The sequence below is a fragment of the Nyctibius grandis genome, chromosome Z (genome assembly GCF_013368605.1).
Source record: "Nyctibius grandis isolate bNycGra1 chromosome Z, bNycGra1.pri, whole genome shotgun sequence".
NCBI classification, from domain to species: Eukaryota; Metazoa; Chordata; class Aves; order Nyctibiiformes; family Nyctibiidae; genus Nyctibius; species Nyctibius grandis.
Window position 1 is genome coordinate 26,521,628 of NC_090695.1, and position 21,267 is coordinate 26,542,894.

The 21,267-nt window shown below is 42.9% G+C and overlaps 1 protein-coding gene across 1 annotated transcript in view; it reads right to left on the reverse strand.

Annotated features, from left to right (window-relative positions):
• Window positions 1–18,010: 18,010 nt before the first annotated feature.
• The window catches only part of ARHGEF28 (Rho guanine nucleotide exchange factor 28), a 127,574-nt gene continuing 124,317 nt past the window's right edge, over window positions 18,011–21,267 (reverse strand). Inside the window, exon 37 of the mRNA XM_068422497.1 lies at window positions 18,011–19,013. Coding sequence (XP_068278598.1) covers window positions 18,853–19,013 — 161 coding nt within the window. The 3' untranslated portion in view covers window positions 18,011–18,852. The remainder of the gene's footprint in view (window positions 19,014–21,267) is intronic.

The following is a 21,267-nucleotide window of genomic DNA, read 5'->3' on the forward strand; positions in this document are numbered from 1 at the left end:
ATTTCCGAGCTTTCTGCAGTCCATATGCCATGAAAGAAGAGAACTAACTTAACATCTCACCAATCTGATGTGACACGTTTTACTCTCTTCCCAAAAGTGTAAATAACTTTGTATGATACAACCAGGTGAATGAATCATATATAAGTACCTAAGAATCACTGCTGCAGCCCTAGGTCTTAATGAATGCCCCGTGAATGAAGCAAACTCTATATCTGGCTCCGAACAATTTATTGCCTGCTTCAGTAGCATTTGCAACATAATTTCTGATTTTAAAACACCGTGCAATAAAACACTAGGGTCAGTTAATCCAGCACAACTGAGACACATCGTGTGTTGGCCACACCTTTCCCTCAGACCCAACGTTTGGGGTTTTTTTCCCCTGCTTACCTCATAACAGTCCCTGCTTTTCCACAGCACTAAGTGCCAGCACTGGCAAGAAAGAAAAAGTTGCCCTTTTGGTAGCCTCTTTTTCAGCACATTTCCCCACTTCAAGCTGGCCAAGATTTTAAGCACCGTATTATGCTGTCCATCCAATAATCGAACGTGAATAACAGGGCATCTTTGCAGACTTACTGCTTTTTTTTTTTTTTCCTGAAGCAGAATATGTGTGGTGACAACAACTAAATTACTTCAGACCAGCCCTAATAAAACTAAACAGAGTTATGGTAAAAAGACTCATGTCCTGGTCCCTTAGGATGATTTAACCATGTGCAGAGCACTACACAGAGATTTTTTTCCCTAAAAGTGTCTCTCCAATTTTTCCGGGGGGATTACCATTTTCTTCATCTATCCACTTCATTCGGGAGTTCCTCTTTCTTGGAAAGCACTGCTCTGATTCAGTCCCAGCTCCAAAAGTAGCAAAGAGAGGGACACTCACGTCCTCAGGCTGGAAAAAATCTGGCCTGGCTTGAGGGACTGGAACTTCATTTGCAAAACCAGGAGCCAATTGGACCCAGCTCAAAACTTTATCACTCCCTTTCAGGCAAAAGAACAGACTTGATCCCCATGGAAATGAGTGGCAACGTTTCTGCTGACAACCTGAGGCCACAGTTTTAACCCAGCAGCATCATAATCAGCCATTCATTTTCTAGGCCAGCACTCGAATACAAACACTAAACCATTTTGCCATGTTGTCGTGAAAGGGGAAAAACTGATAAATGGATTTAAAGAGCACTGATCCATACAGAAAGAAAACGCTGAGGTGCAGGGTAAGTATGCACACCATGAGGAGGTGGGTCAGAAAATGTTCCAGCCCTGCCAATACATCCCAGTGCTTTTGGCTCATCTCCTGGTGTGTGGAAGATCTTTGTTATGGATTGACGGGAGTTGATTCTTGGAGGAAAGGGGCCTCTGGATTATTGAGGACCATTCCTAAGGCTCTCACAAGATCTCCTCCACCTCAGGGATATCAAGAAAATCATGCATCAACAAAGTAAGAGTAGCAGAAGAGATGCCCTGAAGGCCCTATGATCATCAAATTACAGTTAGTATTTTCCAGGATTGTTTAGTCAAGTTACCCTGGTGAGGAGGGCAAACTCCTCACCTTCTTTGCTGCCACGCTACTTGCTTTCAGGGCTGTTCCAAGCCCTGCTTTAGCAAACAGAAATGATCCCACGGCCACGGGGTCCCAGCCCTGAGCAGAAACACAGCCTCACATCCTGGTGATCAAGGACCACGAGCTTACGCATCCTGTCCCTGAACCCACTTACACTAACAGCGCTTGATCTCAACCTTGCTCAGCCTCGCCTCCTGCCTTTCAGCTGAGCTGGAAGACCTAAGAACCGCGTCTCCGCTCTGTGCAAACAGGATTTTTAGGTTGCTTTTTGCTTTCTTGTGGCTAGGTTTCTGCAAATAACCCAGCACACCCTCCCTGCACATTCAGTATACAGTCACAGCTCCAAGTCTGTAAGCCAAAGAAACATTCAGGTGGCAGATTTGCAGAAGAAGGTTGTGGGGATTGGACCCAAATGGGGCAGCAGTTGCCTGTTTGCTGTTTCACAGCTTAGAGCTTGGGGTGGTGTAGCGGGGGATGTTTGGGCTTTTTTTTTTGTGCCCAGGAACAACCCCACTGCTGAAAGGGCACAGTCCTGCCCCTGACTCCTACTTTTCTAGGTATTAGATGGAGGCATGCTGCAGCCCTCGATTCAAGCAATTAATCATGTTCCTTAAACATTGTCAACAGAGGCTTGTTTCTCATTAAACCACCTGAAAGGAGATCTACTGACAGTCCCAAGAGGAAAATAAAGAATAAAGGTATTTGTTTCCAGACACAGTTCAAAGGCAACAAAACTAAGAACTGCTGAAACAGAAACAATTATCGTTAATTTTTTTTCTGCAGTCTGAGATAAATTCTTCAAGCGATATCCTACTGAGGGAGAGCAGCACGGCAGAGACACTAGTCTACTATTTCATGTCTTCTACATGAGGTGACAGGAGGTAGCTTGAGAAGTGACAACTTAGTGGGACAAAAATCTCACTCTCAAGTCCGGAGATGTAGATGGGCATTAACTCATTGAGGTCAAAGATACAGTTACAGGCTTACACTAGCATAATCAAGACCCTGGTCCCACGGCTGCTCAGTGAAATGAAGTCAAACAGATGTGTTTAGACATAGATAGATAGATAGATAGATAGATAGATAGATAGATAGATAGATAGACAGACAGAGGAATGCATCTGAATTTTCATGCCCTGTCTCCTCCAGCAGGTCCAGCTGACCCAGTGCGATGCTGATCTGAATTAGCAAAGCGGTGAACACTTATAGTCAGAAGTGTCAGCTCTCTTCTGCAAACAGCAGGTTAAAACCCTTGCAGCTGGTGGAGGTACAGGAGGCTTGATGTTGCCTGCTTTTTTTTGATTTTTTTTGTTTCTTTTTATGTATTCCCTCCATATAAGTAAAATGCACCTGTTTTTTTGAAAGGACACAGCTGCACTTCCTCATTCTGGACTTTGAATTCATTGTTTCCCAGAGTGTACCTTATCTCTGTGCTTCCTGAAAAATTGCTGCAGTCTGGCATGCCAAAGGGCTAAGCTGTGATCAGGCAGATAGGAGAGTCTTGGGAATTCCATATATAAGAATTCCTGGCTGTTAGCCCTTCAGTGGCCCCAGGAACTCTGTTACAACTTTCCCAGGCCCTCGCTTTTCTAGCATACAGCATTCATGGCGTCCTGATGGGTCTGTGCTTGGGAAGGGTTGACTGTATGGCCATACGATAAATATGACCAGACGTCTGAGATGATAGGTCATAGGTGCTGCTGAAAACTTTGTTACTGCTTGGTTTAGTAAATCAGCACTTCCCCAACTCCCACGCATAAAATGGAAATCAGCTTCCTTGCTCCTGCAGTTGCACCCGGTTTGGCTCTGCAGCGAGACATCCAGGTAACCCTGCAACCTGAAGGGGGATTGATCATAACCCCTATTTCCCACAGGCAGTGAGCACTGGTGGTGGGAGAAGAATCACATAAGGAACACCGAGGATGAGTCAGGAATCAGGCAGACACCTCCCTTCCTGCCCTTCTACAGCCACAGAGACTGAAACCATGAGGTCCCTCGTTTCCCTCTAGCACATGGACAGCTGAATGACACTGCCATCACAAAATCAGTTTCCGATCTTTCTCCCTCTCTCACATCTTCAGTCCACTTGGGCTTGGAGGGAAGAGGCATGCAGCTATGTTGGCCAGATTCCCATGAATCTTTAAAGTTCATCATTTGCTTTTGTTTTCCAAATTATTTTTCCTGGCTGTCAACAGGGAAAGCTACTCAGATCCTGATACTAGAATCTCAACAGAAGCAGTGACATTTAAGAAACTGAAAAAATATGTACATCAACCTCAGATGTGACAGACGCCAGACATACCCCCTTTAGCTTTTGCTCTTTCCTTTAGTAAGGCTGAAAAAAACTACAACTTTCATGATTAATGAGAAAAACATATTGAAAATATCAAATAATACATCATCCCAGGTCACCGCAGCCCTGACGTCCTGTTCTTCACACCAAGGAATATCAGAGGTGATTTGATTTTCCAGGAAATTTTACTAATTCCTCTCAGTCTGTCAGAAAGCTCATTATCTCCTCTATGCTATTATTTACTAATTAGCCGCATCCATTCCTACAGCCTATCCTTAAACCATCAGCTAAGAACAGTGCAGTACCCAAATGCTGGAGTCTTTGCTGGCATGCCCTGACCCTTAGCAGCATCTCCCAATGCCCATGTGCTAACTCCCTGTGTGGAAGGTGCACACTGTGGCAGGAGGAGTCTGAAAAATTTCTCCACAGAAGCTGTCTTAACACTCAACATGCAGGATCTGGCATTTCTTTTGCTGCACGGTGCTAGATCCAGCTCTCAGGCTCTGCCTTTCTGAATCAGCCCCAGCAGCAGTGGCCAAACGCTTTAACCTCCTTGAGAAAGAAATGCCTCGCATGCTGCCCAGCTGGTCATTAAATAATACGATTCCACCCCCTTCTGCCAGCTCCAGACGGGAGCTGGGGATCTCCGTGCTGCTTCTGGGAGGCAGACGCTCACCTCCCCCCAGCTGTGGCTGCGGGCAGCAGTCCTGGACAGACCGACAGAGGTCAATGGAAGAAGGACCAAATGCCCCTACCCTCTTTGTCACCCTTCTGGATGACATGCCGTATGGTCTGGCAATAGCTTTCACACAGCTAGTGCTTCTGTCCCTGGTAAATAAAGGGACACCTGCATGTCTGGCTGGCACCTTTCCCAAACGCTCATAAGGGCATTTGTCCTGGATGCATTAAAGCCAATGTGAGTCTCCCCCTTCATTTCAATGGGTTTCTTAAGAAGCTGAAAGAAAACCCCACGTAATCTCAAACTACGCATCAGTGCAAGTGAAAGAACTTGAAATTCAGTCCTCTGTGTTTTAAAAATAATTAGCAGGATTTAAATTATAAAAAAGAGACACAAATTGCTTTGAGTACGTGTCATAGCTTGTGTGCAAAAATACCTAGTAATATCACAGGTTTTCAGCAGCAAATTCTATGTTAGCTAAGATTTTATTCTGTAGCTTTGATAAACAACTTAAACAATGTGGACAGATGTTTACCCTGTTTCAGATCCTTGATTGCCTTAGGTATTATATCTAGACAGCACAGAAAGCCAAGGCTTGTGTTCTTCAGTCCAAGAAGAATATTTTAACAAAAAACATGGTGTGTAAAAACCCAAATGAAACACCAAGGCTGTAGTGGAGCAACGCAGACAATAAAGATTTATATGCTGGTAGACAGGATGCGACGGGATAGATTTAATAGTAATTCTCACAAAATCAGAGAGTAACTTAAGTTGAAGGAGATCTCTAGAAGTGGCTGGTCCAATCTCCTTCTCAAAGCAGGGCTAACTCCAGGTTAAGTCAGGTTGTTCAGGGTCTTGGCTAGATACATTTTGAAAATATCCAAGGATGGAGATGCCACAGCCTCTCTACACAACATGTCCCAGCATGTGTTCCCCACCATGGTGAAGAGTTTTTCCTTTAAATGCAGTAGGAATTCCCCTTGCTGCTCTTCGAATCTGCTGCCTCCTGTCCTTTCACTGGGCAACTCTGAGAGAAGTCTGGCTTCATCTCCTCCCCATTAGGCAGGTGAAGGCAGCAATAAGATCCCAGCTCAGCTGTCTCTTCCGTGGACTAAGACATCGTGGCTGCCTTAGACTCTCCTTGTATGGCACCCGCTCCATACTCCTCTGGACCCCCAAACTCCAGTTTCCAAAAGTGGTCTTGTGTTGGGTCCCCAAGCTGGACATGGCATCCTTGAAATAGCCTTATAAGTACTGAGTGGAGGGAAATAATTGCTTCCCTTGTCTGCTGGCTACGCTTTTGCTAACACTGCTGAACCTGCAGCTCTGCCTTCGCCACTGCAAGGGTACATTGCTGACTCAGCTCGACTGGTCCATGGGGGCCCCCCCACTCCTTTTCTGGGTGTCCAGGTCCCTTGGGTCTGGATCCCCCAGATTCCAGCCTCTGCCGTTGTCTAGCATCACTCCAGCACAGATGCAAGACTTTGAATTTATCTTTATTGACAAATATTCCGCCTAATTTGGTTTCAGGAGTGATAGAAGAAGCCATATCAAAAGTCTTGCTAAAGGAGTCAAGACATAAATACACTAGTAAGTGCTAGGGAAAGCAATTAAGGCATAAGTACAGAACATGAATGCCTATGCCTACCCTATTCAATAGTTTTAGCACCAAACAACTCCTGAGAAAGCCCTCAGCTTTTTTGACACAGAAGATGCAAAACGCTTTAACAGTGTGTCCAAGCTCTATTTTAGCAAGTTAGCTTGGATACCACAAGCACTTCAGGCACAGCTGTATGGCACTCACTACAGGTCATTCTCCTCACCAAGGAGTTTAGCACATGTGGGGCTTGAGGTTGTCAGCTATATTTTGTCTAGTGTCCCAGCTAGCTGATCCTAGCTGAAGGCTCTTAATGGTGTTGTTGGTGTAGGCGTATTCCAAGAACCTTCAGATACAAAAGATCATTTCAAGAGTTATTCAGTTATCGTTTCATTAAGGAAGACAGACAATTAAGGACCTCAGGGAAAATAAAGATTAATTTGAAGGCCAGGAAGGGAGAATGGTATGTGAAGGTGATCTAATAAGGAATTATAGAACGACTTTCATGTAAATATTATAAAAACATAGCAACATTTCACTGTGTATTATTAATGAAAGGGAAAGATAGCTCCTGACAAAAAAAAAAAGATGGCAAATAACTGTAAGATTAGCCTACAACATACAAAACCCCAGTGACAAGGAGCAGAGACAAGGGGCAAAATGATATTTGGGCATCTACCTAAAACTGAGAAAGCATCTAAATTGCCATTGAAGTCAAGTAGCTGGTAACTAAATACATGTGTTCAGAAACTATTTATATAAGGGAAATCTGGAGTAGTATATTAGGAAAGTATGCTCTGGATTAAACTGTTCTACTTGTCTAAGGAGACAAGTCTACACGTACTTACAGAAATGGTACAGGTTTCACTTGCTTAAGGATTCAGGACTGGGGCAGAGACAAGAGCAAATTTACTTGAACTAAATTCACTTGAATTTCGTCACAAACCTGGGCACACTGCTGCTAGATGGTTCATTTAATTTTTGACTTTTCCTAGTGACATGGCAGCTGAATCAATACCTCCAGTCTGTTTCAGTCCTTTCTATTTAAAAGGTCATCCATGTTTAATTTAAGAATATTCATTTGATCAAAACCATTCAGCCATTTCTGTTGATTTTTCACCTTTCTCTCAAAGATTTATTTTTTCACATTGCGAATTAGATTGTACTTTTCTTTCTCCAAAAAATTTTCTAAATCAAAGTAAGAACAAGCAAGCCTCTCATTAGCAACAAGAAAAACAGAAATAAATCTAGACTCATTCAAAAAGCAGGCTGTAATCGTTTCTAATTATTTCCATAACCCTAAGGAAGCCACATTTCCCAAGAGAGCATCTGAGATAGATAATCCTTGAATATTAAGAAATGAGCGGAAAATGCAGTAGATTTAGCAGGCAAATTGCAGAGAGAAAGAGAGGATTGAGCACCTGGGAAAGAGACATGCTTCAGCATTCATTAGACTGGCTGTTATTTCTCACAATCTGGAAAAAAACATCCATCGCTTTTCATTCCTCAGTCACACAGATGATTCAGAGAGTTTTACACTACAAATTCTATTTAAAAAAATAAGTATTTCAGGTACCTGATTGTTATATAAGCAGCAGACTCAGATATAAAATTTTGCATGCTTAGAAAATAATTTTTTAAAATAGGATCCAGGATGAGAATTGTGCCACAGAAATATTTTATTTAATGGCTCCCAGCAAGTTAATATCCTTGCTGTTGCACTCTACCTCTTTAGATTAAAGTGCCTAATTTTGTCTTACTACTCGGAGTCATAGGAACACATTTTCTAATCAAGAAATGTTGGACACATGTCCTTTTAAAACATGGAGTTGTTGGGCTTTTGAAAAATTTCACTTGGAAAGTGAAAAGTCACTGCAAAGACTTTTCCTCCCCTGTAGAAAAATGTGTGCTGTTCTGAGAAGCTGATTTCTTTTCAATGAAATAGTCTTAGACAATACTGTAAACATTTTTTGCATTTCTTTTTCAAGCAGCTGCAGTCCCAATGCAACCAGTTATTCACAAATCAACCGCAGCTGCTCCGCAGTGCTGTATTCCCACTTCCTAAGGGCTCAAAAGGCCAAGTTCAGGTAATGTTTTTTCCCTGGAATAGCTTACGACTTTTTTCCTCCCTCTTACTTTTGGATGAAGCTTTGAAAATTTGGGACTGTCCACTTCCCCATATGAAGGTGGAGGGAGAACCAGAGTGGTGCTGGAAGAGCAGAAGCCCACCACCACGTCCGCCTCCTTCTTTGGAGGGTGCTTCTCCTCTGTGTGGTCCCTTATGCCCAAAAACACGTGTCTGTGAAGCTCAGGGCATGTGCTGAAGCACCGGTAGAGAACTGGGCACTACTCCCTCACCGTTAGGCAAAGAGGAAAGAATTTAACGCTATCTTAAAGATTTCAAGCCCTGCTATAGCAATAGAGCAAATGCTCCTTGAGCATAGGGAGAGGAAAGGGGTTTGAAATGATGTTTCAGTGCCTCCTTTGAGCTCAGCAGTACCCAATAGACTGCAGTAAAACAGCAAGGAGGCCTAAACTTTACATACACATGCATGTGTATAAGCTATCCCCTCTCCTTTTGCATGCATAAATTTATGTATGCGTATAAATGCCTCCAAAAGCTATGATATGTTTGAGTTTTCTAGGCTAACATTAAATGGTACTCTTTAATCTTAATCTATTTCACAGGTGAACGGGCTCTTCCAAACTCATGAATTTTGTAGGAACAAGGAGGGAATCTTGTGTCTTTGATTCTGGCATTTTCACGTGAATCGTGATGACCCAGCTAGATGCTGATTTTGATAGTCCCTTTTTTCTTTCTTTTTTAATCTGTATTTTCAGCATGTGTGGAGGCATCACTTTTCTTATACCAATAATTCACTTTACCTGAAAAGGTGTCACACACAAATTAAGGTGGCTCTCTCTCTCTCTCTTCCCTTGTTTCTCACCCCCCCACACATGCATGTTAATTATAAGCAGAAAGCACAAATGACACTACATACTCCACAGCATCTGCTCAGGCCTTAATTAATCCAATCTTCATGCAGTCCCCATGGCAACGATGCTCAACAGACTCCCTTGACTTGGAATATTCAATAGAGCATCTTACGCTACATATTTTATTCAAATTATGGCCACAGAATTACTTCTGTGTTAGCAATGTAGTGTCAGTGTTGATGGGAACAGAATGAGTCCTCGCTCTACTTGACCCCTCCTCATGCATTACCTCATTAAAATGTATAATGGCGTTCAAGCTAAGTCACATTAAAGCAGGCACGCTCTTTTTCAAAGCCTAGAAAGAAGCGCATTACCACTTTTTTACGTTTAAAAGAAACTCTCATGCTTCAGAAAATTAATAGAAATTTCGCAGTGCTGTGCCTGCAATTCATATCAAAAAGGCGATTATGAAAATGTCAATAACGAAAAGGTATTTCCTATGTCTCTAGTCCTGCTATCTTATCAGCTTAGGTTCCAAGCACGTGTTTTGGCAAGGTGTGATCCCCGTTACTTAAATCTTAATGGAGGCTGGAGTTAACAGCAGCTGTTACAGCTAATGAAAGAGCTGCTTATTTCAGCCGCGGGGTGAGCAAGGGACCCCCATTCTCAGTTTTCGGCAGCACCGTCTCTAGCTACATTGAACGCAGCACCGGACTGGATGTCCCCACCACAATGGTGTCAGGCTGCTCTGCCTGCCGGGCAGCAAGACCTCCTTTTTCCCAAGAATGAAAAGCTCGTCTCAGCCCCCTAGCAAAGGCAGTCCTGATTGCCAAGTGCCAGGAGCAACCCATTGCCAACCCAGCCTCTCCCATAACCAGCATGGCACTGAGAGGCTGTTTGTATAAAACCTCTTACGCCAGCCTCAAACTGGGAAGCACGAGCTGCCCCTGCTGTTTTCCACCTCGCACATGTCCAGCAAGTCCCTTCCTCGCGGACGGCTGCGGGAAGGGGCTGGCAGAGGACCCCTGTGCCCCCAGGCCAGAATCCCTTGGTGGAGCTGGAGCAGGGTGCTGCATGGGGTCAGAATCACACCTGCCACGTATCATCCTGTAAACCCACAAATTATCCCTGGGTGAAAAAAATCCAAAAACCCTTGACAAGTGACTCGAGAAGGGACTTGGGTATAACAGCGGGTGGGGAGGATGCAGGAGCAGGAGGCTTCAGGCCATGACTGTGCACTGCTGACAAGTGGACAGAGGGCACGTTGGCTTGGAAAAACCTCTGATTGTTTGCATCTCATACACTGCCATATCTTTCCTCTGGGTATTAAATTACAACTTTAAACACTGACAGCATACATACAGAGTTGAAAAGAATTATTTTGCTATTGTATGCAGACAGCTATGTTGCTCTGAAGGTATGTACAAATCAAATGTTAATCTGAGTCCAGGGACAATCTAATTACTGCTTCCTTTTGAAGTAAGAGGAACAACATTTACTGAGTAAATTATGGACTTCTAAAGGTAAAACTTGCTTTGAAGATTAAACAACGCACATGTTGTTAGTTATTATAACCATACTTGACCCTTGTTGCTTTGTAAAAATTTAAATGAATTTTGAATTTTCATAGAGATATTGCATCTCAGAAGGCACTACTTCATATCCTTGTCAAATGTCTTTTAACAATAGCTGAAATGGCAATGTAACGGAGAGTACCCAATATATGAGAAGCCACTTGTGTGATACGTGTAGTGCACAGCTACTCGGCAACAGAAGAAATCCCCATTTTAGCACTGAAGGGACACTGGTAATATGGGGAAAACATCCTCACCACCAGGCTTGTGGGTCAGCTCCCCACATGCTCACACCTCTGCCCTTGGAGAGAAGAGCCCTGGCCAGATGCCTACTGGAAAGGGCCCAGAGCATCCTGGTTTTGTGCTGGGGGGATGATCATGGTGCAGCAATGGACCTAGAGGCAAGACCCAGCACCTTTGGGAAAGTTTAGCAGCTCTGGAAGGACCAGACAGTGCAATCTCACACTCCTCCTCTGTAGTTGTGGATACTTGGTCCAGGAAAAGCCTTTCAATGGATGGAGATAATCCTTCCTGCCACCTGGCTGTGAATTCTTGTGCCATATTAAACCCAGTCTACCATATTCAGCTTTACTTTCAGCACAAGAGCCACCCAGTATTTTAATTATATACTAAACCCCAGTTAACAAAACCTCCAATCAAATAATAACAAATTATTGTTATAATAATTTAATTTCATAGAATGCCTATATGGATTTTTTTTCCATCAGTAACTCCCTGAGCACTGTACAGAAGAAGTGATTTCCACTATATCTTGTGTTGTTTGTTTTCCCAGTCACTTATTTTTGAGTCCGTATCGCTTTGTCTGACAGTTCATAATCTGAGTTTGAAAAACATCATGTTGAGGTGGAGCATTTTGTCCAAGTCTTTCAAGCTTGGATTCAGGTCTGCATGTTCCAAATATCCGACAGCCTTCAGATCTCTTTTATGTTCAGGCCCATCTCTGCAATTACCCCAGAATCGCTGACAGAAGTTGCAGAAATAACAGGTTGGAAACACCTGAGCAACGTTTAGGGAAATGTTTCTGCTTATCAGAAGGCAATCGGGAAATTAAGTGGTGAGCTCTAACTGAGTTACATTTAATTGAAAGTATAGCTGGAAGGACTGCATTCTGGGGAATTTCAGTTGCCCAGATGTTCTGAGCTCTAAATTTCCCAGATGGAGGAATATTTTGAGTTTGGTGTCTGTAAACCATGCTCTGTTAGTAATGTTCAGAATATTTGATAAGCATGTTGGAGTCCCAGACATCTCATGGGATTTTTAGTCCATGAGACTCCAACATAGTCCTGCCTGCAGGACAAGCAGAAGTGAATAACCCCTTACAAATAAAATAAATTGCTTCCCCTCTTTTTGGTGGTCTCACGAAATGCTGATACACTGTCCTTGAAAGTTGTTATTCAGATCTCTTTGAAGAACTATGCTGTAAATCAAATGAGAACAGCTGGAGTCAGAATTAGAAATGGAACTGCTTCTGCTGTGCAAACTGTGATTTCCAGTAAAACAGCTGATGCGCCCTACCCTTTGCCAATAATTACTTCGTATTTTGAAATACCCGTCAGTGCTCAGCATTCATCTTACATGCCGAGAGTGGTTTCCCAGGACTGTAAGCCACCTTTCACAACCTGCACACAACCATTCAACCTCAAGATAGGTACCGGAGGGATAAGAGCCAGGCAGGGGGGGTGACCTGACCAACATACAGGCTCCCTTGGGGCCCCACCACTCTTCTGTGCAGCAAAGCAGGGTTGAACATGCAGCCAGCTCCCAGTACGATCTGTGGCATCATCTTCAGTGGCACTGAATGGCTTGGTCCTCCCACAGCTAGGTTTTCTGCATTACCAAGCTACCAGCACCGTCCAGCTGACAGCCATGTACCAGCCCGAGATCTGGAATCCTTCCCTCTGCACCCACTGTTCCTGTTAAGGGCCATCCAGAGGAACATGCCTTGTAGCTCACCTGCAACATTAGCAAACACCTGTAGTTTCTCAGGGAGTTCACTCCCCGTCCATGGATCAGCCACAAACAAGATTCACCTCCTGTACCCCTGAGTTTCACCCAACGGTAGAAAATTCTGCTGTGCCAGACGTAGAAAAGTATCAACCATGCCCTCTACTCTGGAGCTTTAGATGTTTACTGAGGACTTAAAACTAAGGAAAATTATCTTGATAAATCTTGCTACAGAAAGCCAGAGCAGCAACTGGAAGGTAGTCTGATGTGCTTAAGACATGTTCCACACCATTCAACAGCAGCAATAGGATTTCCTACAGAATCATGACTTACTGCCCAGACATTTTGCATAGCGGTAATCTAGATATCAAAAGAAGGTCATCTGAGGCCAGGACATCATTTCCGTGGTGCGATACAGTCTTCAAACCATCTGGAAGAAGGACGGGAATCATGCTCACAGATACAGCTATGTGCGAGCTTTTTCTTTCCACAGGGCATCTAGAAGCACTGCCAGATCTCAAAGTTAACGACTGATTTGATGCGTGCTTCAAAGGAGGCCACACCTTAGCTTTGGATCCTCAGAGTCCTTCTTCACCTTCAGCATTGACACTGTCCAGCCTTCATTGAGATACAAGCTGGTTTGATATTACTCAAGCATCAGGCACTTGGGAGATTATTTTATGAAGTCCGTGCCCCCTTGTCAGCTCACCTGGTGGCTGCACATGGTTGAAAATCAAAGCACATCTGGTCATGTAGAACTCTGCAAAGGAAAGCAACCTCAGCAGAGAGGCAATTTCACTCCTTCTGATGTTTTCCTTTTCACTGACAATTTGAGCACATCACTCTGAAACCTTGCTCCTTACACATACAGGACATCAGCAGCATGTAGTCAACAGCGTCAAAAGCTGGAGAGAGGCCCCAGAGGATAACAATGGTTAGCATCCACTGAGTGAAAGCAGGAGATGCTCAGTCAGCATTATTAAAGCTGGTTTTGTCCTTTTGGCTGCCTTTGTATCTGTGTCAGGCCTGGTTTGATGAGTTTATAATTGACCTACAATGGCTTGTTGTAGCATTCATTCAGCAATGCTAGGATAACTGTGTGCACATAGGAAAAGAGGGAAATTTTAATTTCAGGTGAGGCATTACTTTAACCAGGAGCAACACCAATTTCTCATGTTTCCTGCACTACTCAAGAGGAGCATGAGTAGGTCTACAGCTTGACCTGAGCATCCTCAATGAGCCGAACAGAGGGAATGCAGGTGTCCTCATTGTTCAATTGCACAGGCGGGCAGGGGACTCCTGCTGGTCTTGACAAGCCATTTTCAGTTCATGGGACTGCTCAGCCATGCAGGGCTTTGTTGTTAGCAGTGGTAACCTGGGTTAGCAAAAGGTTCACACCTCTGCATAGCTCCTGTAAGCATGCTTTGGGAGTTTTATAGAAAGCTGCTAAGAAAGTTCCCTTGGGTCTGTTAAGCACCCTCCATAGGAGAAATTCTTTTTTTCAATTCACATGCTTCACTGTCACTTTCATAAATATCTGATCCTTGCTCCATCTGGCACTAGATTTAAAAAATATGGCATCTATCCAGTTCTCAGATTATCAGTCTAACAAACAATAAGTAGTGTGATAATTACTGACTTTTTTTTCTCCAAATAAGAAAGCTTGTTCCATGAAGGAGCCTAGAAAACATCCCATGGTAGGGGACACTCTTCCTGCCTTCTCTATACCCAGACTGACTTTCTCATATTTCTTTTCTCTCCTCCTGGCCTCAACCCAAGATATTTCAAGACCCAACCTCAGAATTCTGCAGGTGCTGCAGACCCCCCTGTGGCAGAGGCCTTCCATGTAAGGGGTGGGAACGTTCTTATCTGAGACTGAGTGAGAGCTAAGAGGAAGAAAGTTCTACATAGCTGATCCCCAGGACAGGAAACAGCTCTCAGGGAATTTGGGAGCCAACCACTGAACTGGATAGAGCTGCTGCCAACACTGCTCTGCATGTAAGTGAAAAACATTGACATTCCCAGATGACGTACCCAGACCACTTCACCACCATAGCCCACAAAACCTTACAAGTTCCTCCACAATCCTCTTAGTCTTTGGTGATCTCCTGATACAAGAAGCCTAGTAGTCTATTGTCTGATGCACTTTTGCAGAGCAAAGGGCTGTATTAATGAGAACACTTCAGATTAATGCCAGCAAGGTTATCCTTTGAGGTTTTTCCTTTACAGAGAAGAAATGAAACACTCTGGTTTCACATCAGCCTGCCAAAGGGAGCCTTTATGCAAAATTCCAGCCATTGAATTCAGGCCATCCTCACAGTCTTATTCAGAACCTGGCAGCAAGTGAGACAGGAAAACCCTTTTGGAGGTTAACATGTAGCTGTCCTTATGACTAAGACTACCTAGAATATTCACAGCTACTTCTGCAGTGTTTCTATGTACAGATCTTTACTAGGGATGAGAAAACAACAAATACATTCATTTACCTTGGCAAAAAAAGTCACAAAGCAACTGCAATTCCACAAGAAGGAGCAGACATCCAAGACACTGGCACATCCAGTATGCTAAATGCCCCACAACCTATGCTGTTTCTACCTCTGTAATACAAACTGGGCAGAGTGAAAGCTTTGGATGGTAAGGATTTGGGGTTGGAATTCTTTTCAAACAGGATATTCATTAGAGGGTATCCGAGCGGTCATGCTATTTCCCCATTTGTCATCAAATGCATAAGGAAAACTGCCTCATCTGCAACTCTCCTTTGCTTTCAAAATTCAGTCAGAGGAAGTTGTACGCGTTACTTACTACAGCAGCCTCTTTGCTTTTCTCTGAACACCATCAACATGACTTTACCAGCATTATGACACATTACTACAGAATTTGCACCTGCTTGATTAAGAAGCAGTGAAAAATCTTACTTGCTTTTTTAACCTAAATGGGTGACATAAATTAATGCAGCCCACAGGGCACTCTAAGTACAACAATTTATGTTCCTTACACAGTAAACATTAACAGATTTTTTTAAAAATCTCTTTAGTAAACAATCTTTGGGCAGTTTTGCTGAGAGCCTAATCTGTATTTAATTTACTCGTTTGGAAATGACATGGGGGAGCTTTGTGAAAAATCTCTTAAAAATGCAGCTGTGTTGTTTACCTTAATACTCAAACAGCAGTCAAGTGAAGTATTTGCTCTATTCTGGCCTCATTCTGTAAATGACTGAATGCATAAATCCAAGGTTCTGGATCCAACCCACTGTAAGCTTGAGCCCTTCATGAATTCTTTCTTTACCATTTTTATAGATTTGCTGAAAAAAGCTTTGTTGTGAGTTTCCCTTAAAAATCTCTCAAAGTTGTTAGATATGACAGCTGTACTAATATACAACAACATTAAGGAGAAAATGCTGGACAAAGTCTAAGTATTACAGTAAAGAAATCCCCCCTTTGTAAAATGATGGAAGAAAGTTAAAAAAAAGAAAAAAACAAAGAGAAAGCCCAGCCCGGTGCAGTAGAGCTTTGCAGTACAGCAACTGCTCCTTTAATTTAAACCCTGAAATGAATGACTAAATTTGATTTTGAGCTTTCAGAGGCAAGATGCGTTGAGAAGCATGGCAAAAAGAAAACACAGTCTATGGGATGAGTTAAAAATAAAAACAACAGGCCTTGCAAATAAGCCCACTTAAAAATAATGTAATAAAGGTGAAGGGAAGAACTTCTGAATACATTTTTCTAAATAAAAAAGAAGACGAATCATTATGCCTGACAATGACTAAAAATGCAGCCTGCTAAAATGGCTGAGTCTCACTGGGGCTACGTTTAAATTCTTTTAAGTATCAAGAAATGCCTTAATAATGGACAGAGTTCAAGAGTGCATAATACGTCTTGTTATAAAGAGCATCTGCCGAGACCATACTGGCCTATAGTTTAATCATTTTCTACAATTAAAATACCTAAATCTAGAGGCCACCTGTTTCCTGCCTTTGCCTTCCCCGAGTGCCAGAAGTTTCACTGTAAACACAGGTGAGCAAAATAAGATGCAGCCGATGTTAGGGGACTCGAGGAATTTGCACAACAGCTGAAGTCCTGGCCAGCTGCTTCTCGACTCCCAGCCCCTCAATTAACACTGATGAGAGAAGCAGTATCTTTTCCTCTCCCAGTGGCAAGACGCTTACATGGGAATTCCCACACAGGGCTGGGACAGCAGTTATCCATCCAGCAGCTTGGATTTGACAGTAACCGATACCAGATGTTTCAGTGAAGGCATAGTAAAATGCAGAGAGAGTAATTGTGGAGAAAATTACTCAGTTTTTCCCAGTTTCCTGCTGGTCGCTGGGCAATGCACATATCCTGGGACATACTGCATCCCAAGAAACCAGTCTAGCTATTCAGAAATTTGCCAAAAAGCTGTCCAGATGGCAACCCTGAATTAACTGCTGACTGGTAAAACAGAGAGGCTGTGGACTGTCCCTACTGTAGGACCCTTAAGAGAGGCTGGATTCCCATTTTAATTTTAGTCTAACTGTGAAATGCAAAGAAGGTAAAACATTTCCAGAAATTCTAACAAGGTTTTTTCTCTTATAAGGAGACATATTAAAGAAGTGCTGTCAGGTGAGCAGGAGTGTTGAAGGCTGGAAATAGAAACTGGAGAATACATATGCAGGCCCAGTCTTTCCCAGTTGACACTGGCACACCAATTAATACCAGCTGGGAATCAGCTCCTGCTCATCGAGAAGGTCAGTTGCTCAGTTGTTAGCCCAAGATACCAACTAACAGCTAGTCTGGTAGCCCAGTAAGATGCAACTCAGAAAGCTCTCCTTTGGAATATTCCCAACAGCACACCAGTCCCTGGAAAAGAATCCTCCGCACTAGGAAACCCTTGCTGACAAACATCTGCTATCAAAAACTCTGCCCTTTGCAAGAGATTTTGCACAACACAAGGCTTAGGGGAAAATGGAAACCATATGATGCTTGCAGCTTATCCAGACCAACGGGTAGGGGCAATCCTGCGCTCCTCCGCGCCGTGAGCTGGGCAGATGTGAGGCAGCTCTGATCCAGGAGCTGTGCAGCTGCATCCCTGCTGTGCCACTGCCGATCCTGTCAGCCACACTGAGCAGCACCTGGCCAGTCCAGAGGGCTGCCCATGCCTGCTCGAATAGGCATGTCCTTGGTTTTGCCAGCTGAGGTGCCTGGAGCACAGCTTTGGCTGCGCTGGACCAAGGCAGGTGCATCTGCAGCAGGGCAGAGTGCAAACCAGGCAAAGAGATTTTTTTTTTTTTCCCCTCCTGATTGCAAACTTCTTTGGAGGACCTGACAATGAATCAAAGTTACAGTTTTGCAGAAATGCACAGAACATTTATTCAATTCAACAAAAGTGTACAAATATTTCTGAAAAACAAAAAGGCACGAAACAGGTCCTGGTTTCTTACTGCCTAACGCACAGATGATCCCGTGGAACCTGAAAGCAGGAAGCTATCTGGCTCCTACATGGGAAAGCAGCAGAGTTTCAGAAGGGTTCAGTTAAGTAAAAGCCTACTATTTTTCCCCTTTCTTTTCTTTTGATCAGTGAGATGGTTTCATCTGATAAATTTTAATGTGTAAGAGCACTTACTGAAATCAGGTATAGTTATAATACAACAAAAAACTGATTTACCGCATCTCTGCACAGAAACTGGCAGCTGTACCAAAATGATGATAAGATTTGGGACATGAACAAACACTTAAAATTATGCAATTATGTTGAGACCACAAAAAAAATCCTCTTCTGAGCAGCTCCTGAGCCAGCAGGTAAGGAAAATGACCCAATAGTTAAGGGTGCATAGCGCATTCCAGCGAAGACTATCCATCATTCTTACATTGCTGTCTTCTCACGTTTTATGACAACTGTTAGAAGGTTACTGATCCATACTCTGAAATCTCAAATAGCAGGCCCATCTCTCTTAGTTTGCCCTTTTAAAAAGAGGACTCGAGAAAAGCAACACTAGCTTTCACAGCTCTTGGTGGCATCTTTACAATTCCAAAATATTATGCCTCCCCTGCCACCCATTCCTTCTTGCAAAGCATTTGAAATCATGTCATAAATTAGAGATTATAAAACGAAGGCTTCATAATAACTTGTTATATTTACCATAGGGATAATCTTGCACTGAATATTAAATACTATCCTTAAAGCCATTTGGTCATACAGAGAGCAACTACAGACATTTAAAAAAGGAAACACAATTATATTTCCAAAGTGCTACTGAGATTAGAAAATGAGCCATCAGAGGTAAACAATCTTCTCCTCTACTCTGCCTCCACTTCCTGCATCCTGCAGGTTCTCAGGCTGGTGGTTCAGGAGCAGTGCGTCTTCTTGTGGCAGCTGGATGGATCCCTGGTTTGGAATGCTTGTTTGGAGACCCTGGGTCTCTGACGCATTCAGATCTATAACACACAAGAGAAGGACATGTGACAATGCATCTTCTGCCATGCCTGTGCCATCGTGAAGAGCAAATTCTGACTTTTTCATTAGCACCATTTTCTAGCTTGCTGCATCTGTTTAGAAAGGAAAACACTGCTGTATTACAAATTATACTATACCCTGGTGAGAGGTCCTTCACCCAAATTTACTGAAATCTGTTCAAGTCTGTCCACTGTCATGCAAGGGATGATCACTGTCGTTGTTTCTACAATAAAATAAATCTGTACCCATACTTCACTAACCAGACACACAATAATGGAAAGGCATAAATGCTGTCAGAGTTGAGCTGGAGGGAAATACACAGCACATAATTAGTACCTTTACTAGTAATAATACAATTGTAAAGTTAATACCATTTCCATCGTTACACAGAATTTTATTTGCAAGCCTTCCTTTTACAGATGGAAAAGAATAAACTCAGTAAGCCCAGTTAGAAGTCTACTTGACTGGCACTTGCAGTCTAACAGATGTATAACCATTCAGTTTTTTCTGCCAAGTTTACCTGTGTTTATTTGCACAAACTACCTACTCTATTCTTGTCTCAATCCTTTAGGTGTGACATGGAGATAATACTTGCATCCAAACACCAAGAAACTATTTCACAAGGATCCTCTTTATCTTTCCAGTTTTCTCCCACAAATGCAGAGAATCAGGTACTTGTTTTCCAGCATTGACCTCTGAAGGCTTTTATGATTATCTGTGAACTACTTAAAAAAGAATAATCATAGTTGTTTTTTTTCCCCAGTCAGCTTTCTCTACCACTTCAGGCCCTCAGAAACTACACCTTACTAGCTGGCTTTTCTACATCTTTATTTCCGCAAAGCAATTTTTACCATAAAAACAAACTGCATAACAAGGGTGCATGTATCCTCGTACCTACGGATGAGAAAAGTCTGCATTGGACAGGCTCTAATACTTTTCACTGTAATCTTGGCCCGACCGACCTCTGCTCTTACATCAGGAGGGTTAACTTTTCGTTCTTCCCTCTGCAAAAAAGGACTCTGCAGGAAGAAGGGGAGCTTGGCACCTCTCCCACAGCATGGGTAACACCAAGATCATGCAAACCCAGCACTGGGGTGCTTTGAGCCTTCGTCATTCGTGCAGAGAGCTAAAAAGACATTTCATACCTGCTCTGGTCCCTATCCCTTCTCACATGTGTGTGCAATGAAAATCTATTATAAAGGAGGTATTTGTATTTTTACATACCATGTCGCTCTACCTGGTAGCAATTTAAAATGACACCTGCCCACATTTGGCATTCCCCCGACACGCGTGGCTTTCACCAGTCTTGTTCACTGAGGCAGGAGTTTAAGGCAAAACAAGCTTGCTGGCTCCCTGGGAAGACTAGGCTCCCCGGCTACTCCCCACCACGGGGTGTGTGGAGCAGTGGGAGATGATTATACAATGGGCATGTGGGAACACATCGTATCACTGCCTCTGCCTTCAGCATCTTCTCCTCTTTGATATTCACACAGCAGTGGGGAGCAAACAGGCTTTGGGGCTTTGGCTCCCAGCATAAGCCACATGTGTGTTATACCTGCTGCTGAGACTGCAGGGTCGGTGGCAGGGGCAAGGTATTTATACACAAGTGGTGCTTGGTCATAGTGGGATGTTAAGCAAATTAATCCCAAATTCCCTTTCTTTTACTACTTTATACTTCAGTCTTGGCGAAATATATATATTTCAGTCTATATATATATTTCAGTCTTGGTGAAAACCCAGAGTTAAGTCTTGATTGCAGGCGAGTTATTTACAATACATAACACAGCAGGATTTGACTCCCTAACTTACTTGAACAGCCCTGCTTTGTTGAAGTTGACTTTTACATTTATTTCTTTTTGATAGTCATATTAGAAAAAGATTACAATTTGCAGCGACGGAAGAAAACAGAAATATCCTACGTCTGCTTTTCTTTATGGAAACTGGATACTTCAGTTTTATTTATTTATTAAAAAAAGCCCTACCAGTGAAAGGTCCTCAACCTCTGAACACTTACATTTTGGGTTAATTTCACCCACATTAATATTCCTTTTAAGTCCTGTGAGTCTACTCACCTTAACAAAGTTATGTGCATAAGAATACCAGGCAGTAAACACTTCTTTGAAAGATCTGCCTCCAAAGTTTATGAAGTTCATAATTGGAGAAGCCTAATTACAAATTTGAAAAAACACAGAAATGAAAGAGAAACACCTTATGTGCAGTTATTTTCCACCATCA